Raw genomic sequence first — 17908 nt, forward strand, 5'->3', positions numbered from 1 at the left:
ATGAATATCAATCTATGTTTAAAAAGTACAAAAAATATGAATTTTGATATATTTATTAATTTTTTCTATAAAAAATAGACCTTAACTTTTTTCATTAAAGAAAATGAAGTGAGTTTTTTTCGAAAAAAAAAAGTTCGTTTTTTATATATCATCATGGATCTCAATGGAAAGAGGACGAAAAATCGTGAACAACGGTATATTCGGTTTTTTTTTGGTTAAAAAACATGGCCTAAAAAAATTTTTAAACGAAAAAAAGTGGTGAGTTTTTTGGTAAATGGTGGATTTTTTGGTATAATCTGGTGTATGTGCGTCCAATGTAAAAGTGTACATCTATTTGCTTGGCCGTTGATCGTTATGATTTCCGACGCTCACGATTGGTTCCTTGGTTCATTGGTTAATTATGGTTCTCTATTGAACATCACCATATATATATATATATATATATATATATATATATATATATATATATATATATATATATATATATATATAGAGAGAGAGAGAGAGAGAGAGAGAGAGGGGTAAGTTAAATTGAGAAAATAAAAAATGTTGAGAATGAGGGAATTATTCTCAGCCAATCATTTATCTAACATGTACACCTTAAAAAAATGCGCGTGTAATTTTTCATTAAGGGTATCTTTGTAAATTAGCAACTTTTTTATATAGAACTTACATGTTCGTTGTTATCAGTTTCCAATTTGATGATATATTTAGCTCGTTTGAATCGGATATTGAGAATTCATTATCAAGATTATTTTCTTTATATAACTCGTTAGCAATTATACGTATTTTTTCCATTAATCGTGAAGTTTCGCATCTGTGTTTTAGTTTTCTTCTTCGTATTCAGTTTCCGATTTGATCAGGTATGTATATCGTTTGAATCGGATATATCGGAGTTCATTATCAAGATTATTGCTTTATATAATTTGTTTAGAATTACGCGTATTATTTTCGTTTTTGCTAAAGTTTCGAATATGTATTGGAGTTGTTTCATCGAATTTTTGTTATGTAGTTTGAGATCTTTATTTCAAATCGGAGCTGATTTAATTTTCAATCGGATATATCTTTGTAGTTCTTACGCTCTGAACTGAGAGAGATTGCTTAATTGCATCATCTGATCGAGCTGATTTAAGTTTCTTTCAGATATTTTGTACGTTGAGGTGAGATATATTCGAAATTAACAAGGTTTTCATATTTACGACTTTTTTTGTGAGATATATTCGATATTAAGATTGTTTTTGTTTATTTATACAGATCATTTGGTTTATTATGTCGAATTCTAGTGTTATTGATGGTGATTTGTATTCTTCTATGTGTGAGAGTGAAGAAGAAGATGTTGAAAACTCATTTTTTGAAGGTATCAATTATTGAATTACTTTGTTGTTTTAAATTTTGTAGATTATCATTTATTGACATATGAATATGTTAATATGAATAAATTGTTGCCTTATACATATATGAATAAACGTGTGATAATTGTAATTTCGAATTTTTTATTATTTTCGTTTTATTCATATATGAATAAGTTATGTTTATTTTATATATTTTGAATCCTCATGAATTTTATGTATTCATATATGAATGTTTTATTAATCCATTAATAAACATTGTTTTTTGTTTTATTCATATGAATTTCATGTATTCATATATGATTGTTTTATTCATATATGATTGTTTTATTCATGCATTATTAGATTGATTTAGATTTATAACTTTTTAGGTGGTGAATCTTCGAGTTCAGTAGATGATGCGCAATATTGTGGTGATATAACTGGAGAACATGTCTATAAGCCAGATGTACCTGTTCAACTTATTCCATTTAAAGGTTTAATCTTCAAATCATTAAAGTTGGCCATCAAAATGTATTCTGGGTATGCTGAAATTGGTGGTTTTGATGTGAGACTGAGCACGCAGTCAAGGCTTGATAACAAGATTATAAAGAAGAAACATATTATATGTAATCGTGGTGGCAAACAAAAAAAGAAATTTTGTGACACATTGGGTACAAGTGGTGTTAGGAGGAAACGAAATTCAAATTCAAGAGTTATTGGTTGTCAAGCAAAGATTATATTTGAATCTGTGTATGGAACTCCAGATTATAAAGTTTTTCAGTTTGATGAACTTCACAACCATCCACTTGAGAAGAGAAGTGATTTAAAAAAAGCGAGACAAATGTCATATTCAGAAAAAGAGTTTATAGTGCGTGCTTCCACATCAAAAATAGGCCCAACTATGGCTCATAAGTTGAGGGCAAGTCTAAGAGGTGGGTATGAGTTTGTAAAGCCCAAAGTAGTTGACTAAAAAATTTTTAAGGAGAGATATCAACAGGGTTATAGGTTATAAAGATACCCAAATGATAGTAAACACAATGAATGACCATCGAGCTCACTATCCAAATTACTCATTTGAGTTTAATTGTCAAGATAATGTTTTGGACTGTATGTTTTGGGCTGATGAAATGGAGAAGGCATATTATGCTGAATTTGGTGATGTTATCTCGTTTGATGCGACTTTCCGAACAAACAAGTAAGTTATTCTATCTACTTTTTTATTGCTTATTCATATATGAATATTTTAACTTTTACGTTTCATGTTCAGTTTTTATTGTTGAAATTATTCTAATAATATACTGTAATTGTATTCATACATGAATATTTTTATATTTACTTATGAATACATCAAAAATTGACTTTAATGAACACTTTTTTTGTGTGTGTTAGGTATCGAATGGTTTTTGTTCCATGTCACAACTGGCATTTTAGCTAGAAAATTATATTCCTGTGTAACCATTCATCAATTGTAAAACATATACTTTAAGTAAATCTCACTCAATGCCCAGTTAGATTCATCAATTGTATTCATCAAAAAGTCTGAAGCCCTAAGATCCATGATTTAAGTCCATATTGGACTAGGAGGTCCTTATTGGGCCTAATGGACCAATAAGCACCCAATTCAACCTTATTGGACTTAGAAGCCCTAATTGGATCCTATTTGGACCCAATTAATAAATCTAAAACAATTTGGGCCATTTGGGTCTAGAATGATTCATTCTAACCCCAATGGGCCTTATTGGGCCATAATTAATCCATTTAACCTTAGTGAGCCATAAGCCCATTCTTTTATTCTATGTGGGCCGTGAATGCCTCCAAGAGCCCAATGGGCCGAAAAACTTTATGTTTAGGGTCCAAGTATCCTAGCTAGAGTTAATGGGGCCAATCTACTCTTTCCTCCTAGCCCAAAATCTCGGCCCATGTGTAAAAAAAAAGAAAAAGAGAAGAATTAGGGGGGTTGACTTTGGAGTGCCACCTCTATAATATCCAACATATATCAAGGTGAAGACCTCCCATGCATCCATGCTTGTCACCTCACCTCTCTCTCTCTCCCCTCTCTTCTTCTCTCGGCCGAAGACAACAAACACACACACACATTACACAAATTCTCTCCATTACTCTCAAAAATCATCCATCTTCTTCCTCCAAAATTTTCAAGATTTTGCTTAGGTTTCAAGAGGATTTTCACAAGATAATCATCATTCTTGGTAAGCCTTTATACATGCAAGTTTTATAACTCCATCTTCATGATAAATCACTCTTTTAAACAAAGTTTTTAGTGATCATACTCCTAGAAATCTTCTTAAGTTCGAGATCTACTCAAGGGAGTTGCTAGGGCCGAAAATCACTTCATCTTTCCACTTCTTCTTCCAAAAACCGAAACATCAAGCAAAGGTGAGTTCATACCACCTTTATTTTCGGTTTTCATATGATTTTTAGGGGAGAATGCAAGTAAAATGTGTAGATCTATGTGTTATATGCATGTTTTGTGTGAATTCTTAGTTTATTTGGTAAAAATGTGTTAGATCTTAGTGAATCTCGAAATTTTAAGTATTATGTAGCAAAGATCTAAGAACTACAACACTATATACATCATATTATCAAGCCAAAAGTGAACACATGTTTAAGATGCAAAAGAATTCAACAAAAACCTTGTTAAAGGTTAAAATTGTCAAGAAAACAAAAGATAAGGGTAAAAAGTGAAAATTCTGTTATTAAAAGGGCCAAACAGGTCTTACTTGTATAAAAAGGTATTTTTATGCTAAACATACTTTTAAAAGGGTCAAAAATGCAAATTTAAGCTTATTGGGCCAAACGTTTGGGCCTCACGACCTTTGGGCCCAATTTGATAAAAAATGAGGTTTTAAGGTTTAAAAATGTTATTTGGCCAAAGTTTGAGTCATAAATGTAAATAAACCAAATTTAGAGGTGAATATATCATTTATTTTCAAATTGGACCAAAAATGTAAAGTTTTCCAAAAATTGGGCCGAAAGTGTAAAATTTTACAAACAAGGGGCTAAAAATGTATTTTTCTGCAAAACAGGGTTCTAAATGTGAAAATATAACATTTTGGGTTAAAACCGTAAGTTTCTAGACATTTGGGACAAAATTACAAATTTTTATAAATTTTGGACTAAAGTGTCATTTTTATAAAACTTTGGGCCTTAATTAAAAATTGGAGGATTATTGGCCAAAAATGTCATTTTTACAAAATGAAAGATTTCTTTTCATCAATCTAGCAAACCTCAAGCTAAACAAACAACGGAATAAAAACGAACGAACGAAATACGTCGATAACTATTTACTGGGCCTAATATTCACATTACTTGGCCATTGGGCCCTAAGGGCCCAACTAAGTGTCTATTGAGCCCAATGTTTTCCATGACATGTTTATTGGGCTTTGTGGCCCACTTACATGTTAATTTGGGCCTAAGTTATAGATTACATGTTTATTGGGCTTTTGTGGCTCATTTTCATGCCTATTCGGCCTAAATTACCCTTTTACATGTGATTGGGCCTTTGTGGCCTAGTTACATACTAATAGGGCTTGGAATGGAAATTTCATATGTTAGTAAGCCGTAATGATACCTTTATGTAATCATTAAACTTCGTGAACTTATTCATGTACCTTTCAAATACAAAAAACATCTCACTTATACGTAAACATTAAACATAGTACAAAAAAAGAGGTTGAGAATCTAGTGAGACTTGTCGGTTGGCACCACTGAGTGTACAATCGTAGCCTGTAGTTATAATCAGAGTTTCCTGGTAGGAAAGCGGAAGTTTGTGTATAGATCTATACGGGGTGACCCCCCACGCCTTAGCTGTTCGCTACAGCTAGACTAGGCCAGTCTAGGGCGACAACATCCTTAGCAAGACCGGCATTTGGAAAAATACCAAGACGGGCGACCTAGTCATTATCATGCATGGTTATAAGGGCTCATATAGGGATTCAATACCAAAAGTAAACTTTCGAAGATAAACTCTTCGATTATGTCAATACAAAACAACTTATTTAATGATATAAGAATTTAGACATTGTTATAAAACAGAAAGTATCGGATTTTCTGGGGGAAATTATTCATATACATTTATCATTTATTCACAATACAATGAAACTAAACTACTCTTTTATAAACTATAACTATGAAATTCACACATGCATTTATACTTGATTTTCACAACATTTTTCAGACATTTTACAGAAAATATCGGATTTTCTGGGTTTTTATGAAAGATACAAAGACTTTTAGTCAAACCTACTTATGAACTCACCTACATTATATATGTTGACCGTTTTCAAAATAACTTGTATTCTCAGGTAATCGTTAAGCTGGAAGATATGCAAGTGTGTATGGTTTTGTTTTATGTAACAACACTTATCGTATTTCTTTTTAACAATTTGAACTTATGTATTTTAACAATGTACTTGATGTAAACAATGCCAGTTGTATTATGTAATGTTGGTGATGATCGTGTTATGATTAATGTATATTCATTGTGATGATTATTCAATTGTTAGTCACACGAGCCCCCGGACGTTTCCGCCGTCTGGTTCGGGGGTGTGACAGGTTGGTATCAGAGCAATGTTTATAGTGAACTAGCATATGTAACCATACATGATATGCAACTATATACACAATGGGACTAAATAACTCTGAACAAAACAAAAATCTCACTCTTATGTGCGTATACTAGGATAATATTCTAACAACATCTAATAAAAGCTTCTGGAGGAAATTGAACACTATGATTAAACCTGGGCAATTATGTAATCATATTAGGGATAAATATAGCCTGATCAACTATATTTATTCAGAATATGACCAACATGTGTTCGGGAGTAATCATAGCGGGAAATGAATCCAAAAGCCTACGTTACTCTCCAAAACTCTAGGGAACCCAAAACTTAAATAATTAAAATATACTATAGGAATAATTAAAACATGACTTGTTCCTGCGTCCCATGCAGTCATCATGGATGATGATCAGTAAGGAGTACATTTCCACCAAGCACTAGTGGCTCAAGGGATGCTTGAGGAGGATCCCGATGTGGAACAGGAAGAATATGTGGTAACTAATTACGAATATGACAAATCTGACCAGGAGTTAGATGAAGAGAAGGACGTAGAGGAGGCACGTAGTGAACCCCACCTATCGAAAGTCCCATCAAATCCCCGCCCGGTTCAGAAGGGTGATACAGACTATCTACGCTCTCTCGAGGAAGCAATTATCAGCCTCAAGCTTCAACTTTTTTTACGGCCGAAGCAAGGGCTGTACGATCCGAGCAAAGGGTAGAGGTAATCACCCAAGAGGCGGATGAACTGGCTGAACTCCTGATACGTCAGCTTGACGATTGAGTATCATCGTCATCTCTACTGATAGGACTTGCTCTACTACTTGCCGTATAGGTCTCACCGTATGAGGAACAAGCCGTATCTCCTACTAATAATATGTTTTCCCCCTGGCACATCCCACCATGACTAGGACCAGCAGTAGCTATCGTTGGTAATAGGTTTCTCTTAGGCGTACTATGCCATGTACTACCGACTCTATGTTTAAGTGATTACACTACTCATAGGGTCGTTATACTGCCGGATTTTATATTTTCTCATGTACTGTATGCCTTCTGGCAAATTTTCATGTATCAAAACTATTAGAATTAATGAAAATGATTTATGTTTTATCATGACTTGTCGCCTGCTATGTGTTTTATTTTCCTTGTTTTAATGTTAATGCATGAAAGTACTTAAATACACACACTATGCCCCTAGTCTATAGGATCACAAACACGCAAAACAATAGGCACTCAACATCTTTCCATTCCATGACAGAAAGATGCCTCAAAGACCCACCCGTGGAAACAACGCAACACCGACCCCACCTGAGATAAACTCGGTTGCATTCCAGGCAGCAGTGTCCGCTGCGGTCACTGCAGCACTTGCGCAGATTCGCAATGGAAACAATGGAGAAGGCAAAGAGCAGGGAGCCGGAAGCACCAATCAAGGGACAAACCACGGAGCCGTACGGGCATGCACCTACAAAGATTTCGCCAACGCCAAACCTCGGACCTTTAATGGGACATGAGGCGTAATAGCCCTAAAGATATGGATCGAAAAGGTAGAATCCGTCTTCGAAATCTGCGGATGTCCGGATGAGTGTAAGGTCAAGTTCGCAGCCTGCACGTTCATTGACCAAGCCCTTTCCTGGTGGAATGGCCATGTGGAGGCCATGAAACTCCCGGTGGCAAATGCGATGCCCTGGGAGGAGCTGAGGGAGATGTTGTTAGCAAAATACTGTCCTAGAGGTGAGATTCAGAAGATGGAACAAGAGTTGTGGAACCTCACAGTTCAAAACTCCAACATCGACGCATACATATCCCGGTTTAGTGAGCTATCTCTTCTGTGTCCCGGAATGATCACCTCAGAAGGGAAAAATATTGAGAGGTTTATCTGGGGATTGACTGCACCTATCCAAGGGAATGTTATTACGGCAAACCCTGAGACGTTTGATAGCGCCAAGAGACTGGCCAAGAAACTGTACGATCATGGCAATAAGAAGGGTGCCAAGACAGTGGAAACGGAGGTTAAGAAGGAAGAAGATAAAAAGAAGGGGAGAAACAACAAGAGAAAGGGAAAGAAAAACTTGGAATCGTCTAAGAAGCAACAAACGGTGTCTGTCCATGCTGCAACACAAGTTACCACCACACCACATGCTCCAGCCTCATCCACGCCAAATGCTTCAAAGCAGTATTCAGGAATTCTTCCCAAGTGTAACAAATGCAACTTCCACCATCATGGAGAGTGCAGAGAGATGAGTTGCACAAGGTGCAACCGGAAGGGTCATACAACAAAGTATTGTAGGACTCAACTCCCACAGAACCAGATGACAAACAACAACAACAACAACAACAACAACAACAACAACAACAACAACAACAATAACAACAACACCAATGCTGGAGCCAGCTATACCTGTTACGGATGTGGGAAGACTGGGCATTTCAGGCGAAACTGCCCCAACGCGAACAATCAAGGGGCAGGAGCAGCAGGGAGAGTGCTAACAATGGGTCAGGGTGAAGCAGTACAGGACCCAGCCGTTGTCACCGGTACGTTCCTACTTAACAACTCGTATGCATGCATCCTATTTGATAGTGGGGCGGAACAAAGTTTTGTTGGTAATAAATTCAAACACTTGCTAAATCAACAACCCTGGAAGCTCAACGAAGCCTTTACGGTGGAAATGGCTAATGGGAAATCAGAAACAACAGAAGATATCTATATAGGATGTACGTTAGTACTAAACAATTACACCTTCCAAATAAGCTTAATGCCTGTAAATATTAGGAGTTTTGATGTGATCATCGGCATGGATTGGTTAAGCCCCCATCATGCCGATATTATGTGTCACGAGAAGGTCGTTCGCCTTCATCTTCGTAATCACGAAACCCTAATAATCTATGGAGATAAACCCGACGCAAACCTTCGCCTTATCTCATGTATCAAGGCGCAAAAGAGTCTACAAAAGAAGAACTACGCATTCCTTGCTCACGTGGTGGACAAAACCAAAGAGGAAGCGAACATTCGCAACATCCCAGTGGCATGTGACTTCCCGGACGTGTTTCCAGAAGATCTTCCGGGAATACCCCCAGAGCGACAAATCGAATTCCGAATCGACCTAGTGCCTGGAGCCACTCCAATATCCAAATCATCCTATAGGTTGGCTCCTGCAGAAATGCAAGAATTATCAATTCAACTAAGCGAACTCCTGGATAAAGGATTCATCAGACCCAACTTCTCGCCATGGGGAGCTCCGGTTCTTTTCGTTAAAAAGAAAGACGGATCCTTCAGGATGTGCATCGACTATAGGGAATTAAACAAACTCACCATCAAAAACCGGTATCCACTTCCACGAATTGATGATCTATTTGACCAGCTTCAAGGAGCTAGTTACTTTTCAAAAATAGATCTGAGATCCGGTTATCATCAACTCAAAGTCCGAGACGAGGACATTCCTAAGACTGCTTTCCGAACTCGATACGGTCATTACGAATTCGTCGTAATGCCCTTCGGTCTAACAAATGCCCCCGCTGCATTTATGGACCTCATGAATCGAATCTGTTGCCCATTCCTTGATAAATTCATCATCGTTTCCATCGACGATATTCTCGTGTACTCTCGAAGTGAAGAAGATCATTGCCGACACCTTCAACAGATTTTAGAAACCCTACGGGCTGAAAAGTTGTATGCGAAACTCTCCAAGTGCGAGTTCTGGCTCCGTAGTGTGAACTTCCTGGGCCATGTAGTCAGTCAGGAAGGAATACATGTGGACCCCTCCAAGATCAAGGCAATCGAAAATTGGGCAATTCCGTCAACGCCAACAGAAATTCGTCAATTCTTGGGTCTTGCCGGCTACTACCGAAGATTCATTCAGAATTTTTCCAAGATAGCCAAACCCCTCACCACGTTAACCCAAAAAGGCGTACCCTTCAAATGGACCGAAAAGCAAGAGTTTGCCTTCCAAACCTTGAAGCAAGCCCTCTGTAGTGCTCCAGTGCTATCCTTACCGGAGGGAACTGAAGACTTCATAGTTTACTGTGATGCTTCGAATCAGGGTTTAGGTTGTATCCTCATGCAACGAGAGAAAGTAATTGCTTATGCATCCAGACAACTGAAAGCGCATGAAGTAAATTACACCACGCATGATCTTGAACTGGGGGCGGTGGTCTTCGCCTTAAAAATTTGGAAACACTACCTCTATGGTACCAAGTGCACCATCTTTATAAACCACAAGAGCCTCCAGCACATTCTAAATCAAAAGGAGCTAAACATGAGGCAGCGAAGATGGGTTGAGCTGTTAAACGATTATGAATGTGAGATCAAATATCATCCAGGCAAGGCTAATGTGGTAGCCGATGCCCTGAGCAGAAAGGAGTATTCAAATCGGCGCGTGAAGACTCTGTCAATCACCATCCAATCTCATCTAGCCTCACAGATCAAGAAAGTTCAATTGGACGCATTGAAGCCGGAGAATGTCACTAGTGAATCGCTACGAGGAATGGAGAAGGAGCTCGAAGTTAAAGACGATGGAACCCACTACTTCATGAATAGAATATGGGTTCCCAAAATTGGGGGATTCAGAGAGAAAGTCATGCATAAAGCCCACAAGACGCGATATTCCATTCATCCGGGGTCAGATAAAATGTATTGTGATATCAAGCAGCAATATTGGTGGCCTAATATGAAGGCAGAGATAGCTACTTTCGTGGGCAAGTGTCTTACTTGCGCCAAGGTGAAAGTGGAATACCAAAATCCCTCGGGACTATTGCAACAACCAATGATACCCGAGTGGAAATGGGAAAGGATTACTATGGAATTCATGACCAAATTGCCAAAGACAACAGACAGATTGGATGCTATCTGGGTAATTGTCGATAGATTGACAAAATCCGCTCATTTCCTGCCAATAAAAGAATCCTACAAGATGGAAAAGTTGACCCGAATCTATCTCAATGAGGTTGTAAGACTTCATGGAGTACCAATATCTATTATCTTGGATCGAGATAGCATATTTACTTCAAGATTCTGGCAATCTCTTCAGAAGGCAATGGGAACACAACTAGATATGAGCACCGCCTACCACCCTCAGACGGATGGTCAGAGTGAACGTACCATCCAGACACTAGAGGATATGCTCCGAGCTTGCGTGATTGACTTCGGAAAATCATGGGATGCCCACTTGCCTCTGATCGAATTTTCTTATAACAACAGTTTCCATACGAGCATCAAGGTTGCTCCCTTCGAGGCTCTCTATGGTCGTAAATGTAGATCGCCCCTATGCTGGGCCGAGGTGGGTGACACTCAACTAGCAAAAGGGCAATCGCCAGCCAGTGCTCTTATAGGACCCGAAATTATTCGTGGAACAACCGAGAAGATAGTCCAAATCAAAGTTCGACTTCAGGCATCGCGAGACCGACAGAAGAGCTATGCTGACAAGCGGCGAAATCCACTAGAATTTCAAGTCGGGGATCGCGTGCTATTAAAGGTCTCTCAATGGAAGGGAATGATTCGATTTGGGAAAAGAGGAAAATTGAACCCGCGATACATTGGACCATTCGAGATTCTTGCCCGGATTGGTCCAGTGGCTTACAAGCTACAACTACCCGTCGAGCTCAGCAACGTACACCTAGTGTTCCACGTCTCGAATATGAAAAAGTGTCTATCAGATGAAACCCTTGTCGTTCCTTTGGAAGAGATAGAGATAAACGAGAATCTCCTGTTCGCCGAAGAACCAGTTGAGATTATGGATAGGGAGGTGAAGCGTACAAAGAAAAGTCGCATCCCGATCGTGAAGGTTCGATGGAGCGTGAAACGCGGACCGGAATTCACGTGGGAACGTGAAGATCAGATGAATCAGAAGTACCCTCACCTATTCTTTCCTTCACAAACCTAGTTTTCAAAAGAATTTCGGGACGAAATTCCCTCTAACAGGGGGATGATGTCACAACTGACATTTTAGCTAGGAAATTCTATTCCTGTGTAACCATTCATCAATTGTAAAACATATACTTTAAGTAAATCTCACTCAATGCTCAGTTAGATTCATCAATTGTATTCATCAAAGAGTCTGAAGCCCTAAGATCCATGGTTTAAGTCCATATTGGACTAGGAGTTCCTTATTGGGCCTAATGGACCAATAAGCACCCAATTCAACCTTATTGGACTTAGAAGCCCTAATTGGATCCTATTTGGACCCAATTCATAAATCTAAAACAATTTGGGCCATTTGGGTCTAGAATGATTCATTCTAACCCCAATGGGCCTTATTGGGCCATAATTAATCCATTTAACCTTAGTGAGCCATAAGCCCATTCTTTTATTCTATGCGGGCCGTGAATGCCTCCAAGAACCCAATGGGCCGAAAAACCTTATGTTTAGGGTACAAGTATCCTAGCTAGAGTTAATGGGCCCAATCTACTCTTTCCTCCTAGCCCAAAATCTCGGCCCATGTGTAAAAAAAAGAGAAGAATTAGGGGGGGGGGAGTTGACTTTAGAGTGTCACCTCCATAATATCCAACATATATCAAGGTGAAGACCGCCCATGCATCCATTCTTGTCACCTCACCTCTCTCTCTCTCCCCTCTCTTCTTCTCTCGGCCGAAGACAACAAACACACACACACACATTACACAAATTCTCTCCATTACTCTAAAAAATCATCCATCTTCTTCCTCCAAAATTCTCAAGATTTTGCTTAGGTTTCAAGAGGATTTTCACAAGATAATCATCATTCTTGGTAAGCCTTTATACATGCAAGTTTTATAACTCCATCTTCATGATAGATCACTCTTTTAAATAAAGTTTTTGGTGATCATACTCCTAGAAATCTTCTTAAGTTCGAGATCTACTCAAGGGAGTTGCTAGGGCCGAGAATCACTTCATCTTTCCACTTCTTCTTCCAAAAACCGAAACATCAAGCAAAGGTGAGTTCATACCCCCTTTATTTTCAGTTTTCATATGATTTTTGGGGGATAATGCAAGTAAAATGTGTAGATCTATGTGTTATATGCATGTTTTGTGTGAATTCTTAGTTTATTTGGTAAAAATGTGTTAGATCTTAGTGAATCTCGAAGATTTAAGTATTATGTAGCAAAGATCTAAGAACTACAACACTATATACATCATATTATCAAGCCAAAAGTGAACACGTGTTTTAAGATGCAAAAGAATTCAACAAAAACCTTGTTAAAGGTTAAAATTGTCAAGAAAACAAAAGATAAGGGTAAAAAGTGAAAATTCTGTTTTTAAAAGGGCCAAACAGGTCTTACTTGTATAAAAAGGTATTTTTATGCTAAACATACTTTTAAAAGGGACAAAAATCCAAATTTAAGCTTATTGGGCCAAACGTTTGGGCCTCACGGCCTTTGGGCCCAATTTGCGAAAAAATGAGGTTTTAAAGTTTAAAAATGTTATTTGGCCAAAGTTTGAGTCATAAATGTAAATAAACCAAAATTAGAGGTGAAAATATCATTTATTTTCAAATTGGACCAAAAATGTAAAGTTTTCCAAAAATTGGGCCGAAAGTGTAAAATTTTACAAACAAGGGGCTGAAAATGTATTTTTCTGCAAAACATGGTTCAAAATGTTAAAATATAACATTTTGGGTTAAAACCATAAGTTTCTAGACATTTGGGACAAAATTACAAATTTTTATAAATTTTGGACTAAAGTGTCATTTTTATAAAACTTTGGGCCTTAATTAAAAATTGGAGGATTATTGGCCAAAAATGTCATTTTTAAAAAATGAAAGATTTCTTTTCATCAATCTAGCAAACCTCAAGCTAAACAAACAACGGAATAAAAACGAACGAATGAAATACGTCGATAACTATTTATTGGGCCTAATATTCACATTACTTGGCCATTGGGCCCTAAGGGCCCAACTAAGTGTCTATTGAGCCCAATGTTTTCCATGACATGTTTATTGGGCTTTGTGGCCCACTTACATGTTAATTTGGGCCTAAGTTATGGATTACATGTTTATTGGGCTTTTGTGGCTCATTTTCATGCCTATTCGGCCTAAATTACCCTTTTACATGTGATTGGGCCTTTGTGGCCTAGTTACATACTAATAGGGCTTGGAATGGAAATTTCATATGTTAGTAAGCCGTAATGATACCTTTATGTAATCATTAAACTTCGTGAAGTTATTCATGTACCTTTCAAATACAAAAAACATCTCACTTATACGTAAACATTAAACATAGTACAAAAAAAGAGGTTGAGAATCTAGTGAGACTTGTCGGTTGGCACCACTGAGTGTACAATCGTAGCCTGTAGTTATAATCAGAGTTTCCTGGTAGGAAAGCGGAAGTTTGTGTATAGATCTATACGGGGTGACCCCCCACGCCTTAGCTGTTCGCTACAACTAGACTAGGCCAGTCTAGGGCGACAACATCCTTAGCAAGACCGACATTTGGAAAAATACCAAGACGGACGACCTAGTCATTATCATGCATGGTTATAACGGCTCATATAGGGATTCAGTACCAAAAGTAAACTTTCGAAGATAAACTCTTCGATTATGATAATACAAAACAACTTATTTAACGATATAAGAATTTAGACATTGTTATAAAACAGAAAATATCGGATTTTCTGGAGGAAATTATTCATATACGTTTATCATTTATTCACAATACAATGAAACTAAACTACTCTTTTATAAACTATAACTATGAAATTCACACATGCATTTATACTTGATTTTCACAACATTTTCAGACATTTTACAGAAAATATCGGATTTTCTGGGTTTTTAGGAAAGATACAAAGACTTTTAGTCAAACCTACTTATGAACTCACCAACATTATATATGTTGACCGTTTTCAAAATAACTTGTATTCTCAGGTAATCGTTAAGCTGGAAGATATGCAAGTGTGTATGGTTTTGTTTTATGTACAACACTTATCGTATTTCTTTTTAACAATTTGAACTTATGTATTTTAACAATGTACTTGATGTGAACAATGCCAGTTGTATTATGTAATGTTGGTGATGATCGTGTTATGATTCATGTATATTCATTGTGATGATTATTCAATTGTTAGTCACACGAGCCCCCGGACGTTTCCGCCGTCTGGTTCGGGGGTGTGACATTCCATTTACTGCTATTGATCATCATAAAAAATCAGTTACTGTTGGAGCGGGTTTGCTAAGCAATGAAAGCATTGAGTCCTACTCTTGGTTGCTTAAAGCGTTTCTTAAAATTCATGGGAAAGAACCAACACTTGTTTTAACCGATCAAGATGCTGCAATAAAACAAGCTATTGAGAATGTTTTTCCTAATTCAAAGCACCGATTATGTATGTGGCATATAATGAAGAAGTTGAAAAACAAAGTATTATTTATTATATTTCAAATATGTATGATAGTATTTAGTTATTCATAGATGAATATAGTAATTTTTTCAAATATTAGTTTATTCATTTATGAATATTTATTGATATTTTACTTATTCATATTTATTCATTTATGAATAAATATAGAAGTTTATATTATTTTTGTTTTAATACATATATCAGATGATTTATTTACGAACATAGACTTTAGAAAAAGATTCTCGAAGCTTGTTTGGGACATTAATATGAAACCTGATGTATTTGAGGTGAAATGGGGTTTGCTTATGAAAGAATTCAATCTGGAAGACACGAGATGGTTTAAATACATGTTTACAAAACGTGATTCATGGATACCTGGATATTTTAATGATATTGCAATGTGTGGGTTGATGAAGACTATATCGAGGTCAGAGAGTATGAATTCATTCTTTAATACCTACCCAGAAAGTGGTAATTTACTTTTGAATTTCATGATGAATTACGACACTGCCATTCAAAAGCAAGGAATACTCAACGAGAGCTTGATATAAAATGCAAACACCTCGAGAAATAGAACTAAAAGCATCAAAGGGTTATACAAGTACATTATTTTTTGAGGTGCAAAAGGAAATATATAAAGCAAGTTTTTTCTGTACATACTCGTATGTTGGTATTGAAGATGGGTGGGAAGTTTATATTGTGCAACACAACAACACTAAAAACGAATTTAAAAATGAATTTAAGGTAATTTAATAGTTTTTTATGAAAAATGTAATGTTATATATATATATATATATATATATATATATATATATATATATATATATATATATATATATATATATGAATACTTATATATGATTGTTCATATATGAATGTAAATGTGTAACTTTTGTTTAAATTGTTTTTTCATTTTTTTTATTATGTTTTTGTATCAGGTTGAAATAAAAGTTGAAGAGAAAGAAATAAATTGCAGTTGTGAACATTTTAAGCGTATGGGTGTTTTATGCAGACGTGCTTTTACAATAATGATGAGATGTGGTGTGAAAGAAATTCCTGAAAGGTACATTCTGAAAAGATGGAGAAAGGATGTGATATCAAGAAATTATCGTTTTAGTTCTCTTCAATCTGATTCGGGGGATTGTGAGAATGTGAAGCTAGTCAATGATTCATTTTATAATTTTGAATCATGTTTGGATATTGTAAGAGATGACAAAAAGAAAATGGATTTGTTTGCTGAGAAAAAACAGATGCTGTTGAAGGAATTTGAGAGTGAGAGTGATTATACATCTGCTGGATTGAAAAGCAAAACGGATGGTGAAGTCGTATGCAAGATTATGTGTGTTTCTATTCCTATTCCAAAAGAGATTAATATTCATGTTCCTCAAGTTCAAAGCAATAAAGGTTCTAGAATCAAGAAAAGAATTTCAAGTGCAGGTGAAGTAGTATATGAAAATTCTAAAAAAGAACATAGAATGTGTTCAGGATGTGGAAAACGAGTTCCTCACAATTTACGTACATGTTCAGTAAGAATTGCAGTTGCTCAATCAACAAAAGACATTTAGGGTTTTTGTTTTTGTTTGTTTTTTTATGTTTTTTGGTTTTATTCATTTATGAATATATGTAGATAAAAACCATAAACAATAATATTCATGTATGAATAATACACATTTATATTGATATGGTAAATTGAGATTTGAAATATATGTTCTTTTAAAATGAATATATCATATTTGTTTTTTAAATAAGTTATATTAAATAAGTTATATTGATATGGTAAATTTATATGTGAAATACACGTATTATTTGTAAATTATTCATAAATGAATACATAATATGTGGATTCATTTATCATTGAAGATGTTATTATTTACATATTAAAGGTGAATGAATATACAATGTTGGAATTCAATTATGAATAAACTTAAGACAAAATTGCAAAAATGGTCCCTGTGGTATGCAAATTTTTGGGGTTTTAGTCCAAACCCCAAGTTTTTTTGGATTCATGGTCCTTTTGGAGTGGTTTGTATGTCGAATTGGTCCCAGACTTAACTTCCATTAAGTTGTTGCTGTTAACCCCCTCATGTGCCTCCCACATGAGGGTATATCTGTCTTTTCACTTCTAAGGGACCATTTTTGCACTGAATAAAATATATCCCCCTTTTTTTTTAAAAATTAATACCTATTTATTTATTTTAATAATTAAAAAATAAAAGAGGTTTCTCTCTCTCTCTCTCTCTCTCTCTCTCTCTCTCTCTCTCTCTCTCTCTCTCTCTCTCTCCTTGACCACCATTGAAGCTACCACCAAACATCATTCCCCTTCCTTCTTCTTTACTTACAACCTAGAACCACCACTACCGGCCACTAGAGCAGCTCCCTCCTCCCCTCCCCGATGCCATGGTAAAAACCCACCACAACCGTGTTTATTTTGTCGAGTACAGCAGCCCCAAACATCTCCGACCCTTACTCCTTCCTCCCCCCGTCTCTCACATGTCGACCTCGCTGGAAGAGATAAACAGAAGCAACGGGAGTCGCCGGAGCGAGCACCACCTGCTGCCACTTTCGTTCTCAGCACACTCCGCCATCCCCCTGTCTTGACCCATTGCTTCGACCGCTTTCCTTCTTTCCTTGATGAGCGATGCCGGACGAACCCATCAAAAGAGGAGGAGGTGGCGGAGCCACCTACCGCTGCTACC

The 17908-nt window shown here is 36.6% G+C and overlaps 2 protein-coding genes across 2 annotated transcripts; both read left to right on the plus strand.

Annotated features, from left to right (window-relative positions):
* Window positions 1-673: 673 nt before the first annotated feature.
* LOC145121730 (protein FAR1-RELATED SEQUENCE 1-like) lies at window positions 674-15763 on the plus strand. Its single transcript, XM_079057433.1, has 6 exons — window positions 674-785; window positions 829-863; window positions 1255-1357; window positions 1721-2263; window positions 15027-15197; window positions 15417-15763. The coding sequence occupies exons 1-6, from the start codon at window positions 674-676 to the stop codon at window positions 15761-15763; spliced, it is 1311 nt and encodes a 436-aa protein (XP_078913559.1).
* Window position 15764: 1 nt separating this feature from the next.
* LOC145121731 (uncharacterized) lies at window positions 15765-16777 on the plus strand. Its single transcript, XM_079057434.1, has 2 exons — window positions 15765-15956; window positions 16151-16777. The coding sequence occupies exons 1-2, from the start codon at window positions 15765-15767 to the stop codon at window positions 16775-16777; spliced, it is 819 nt and encodes a 272-aa protein (XP_078913560.1).
* The last annotated feature ends 1131 nt before the right edge of the window (window positions 16778-17908 follow it).

Source organism: Lactuca virosa, chromosome 6 (assembly GCF_052849685.1).
Source record: "Lactuca virosa cultivar CGN04683 chromosome 6, Lactuca_virosa_CGN04683_v6, whole genome shotgun sequence".
In the NCBI taxonomy this organism is placed as follows: domain Eukaryota; kingdom Viridiplantae; phylum Streptophyta; class Magnoliopsida; order Asterales; family Asteraceae; genus Lactuca; species Lactuca virosa.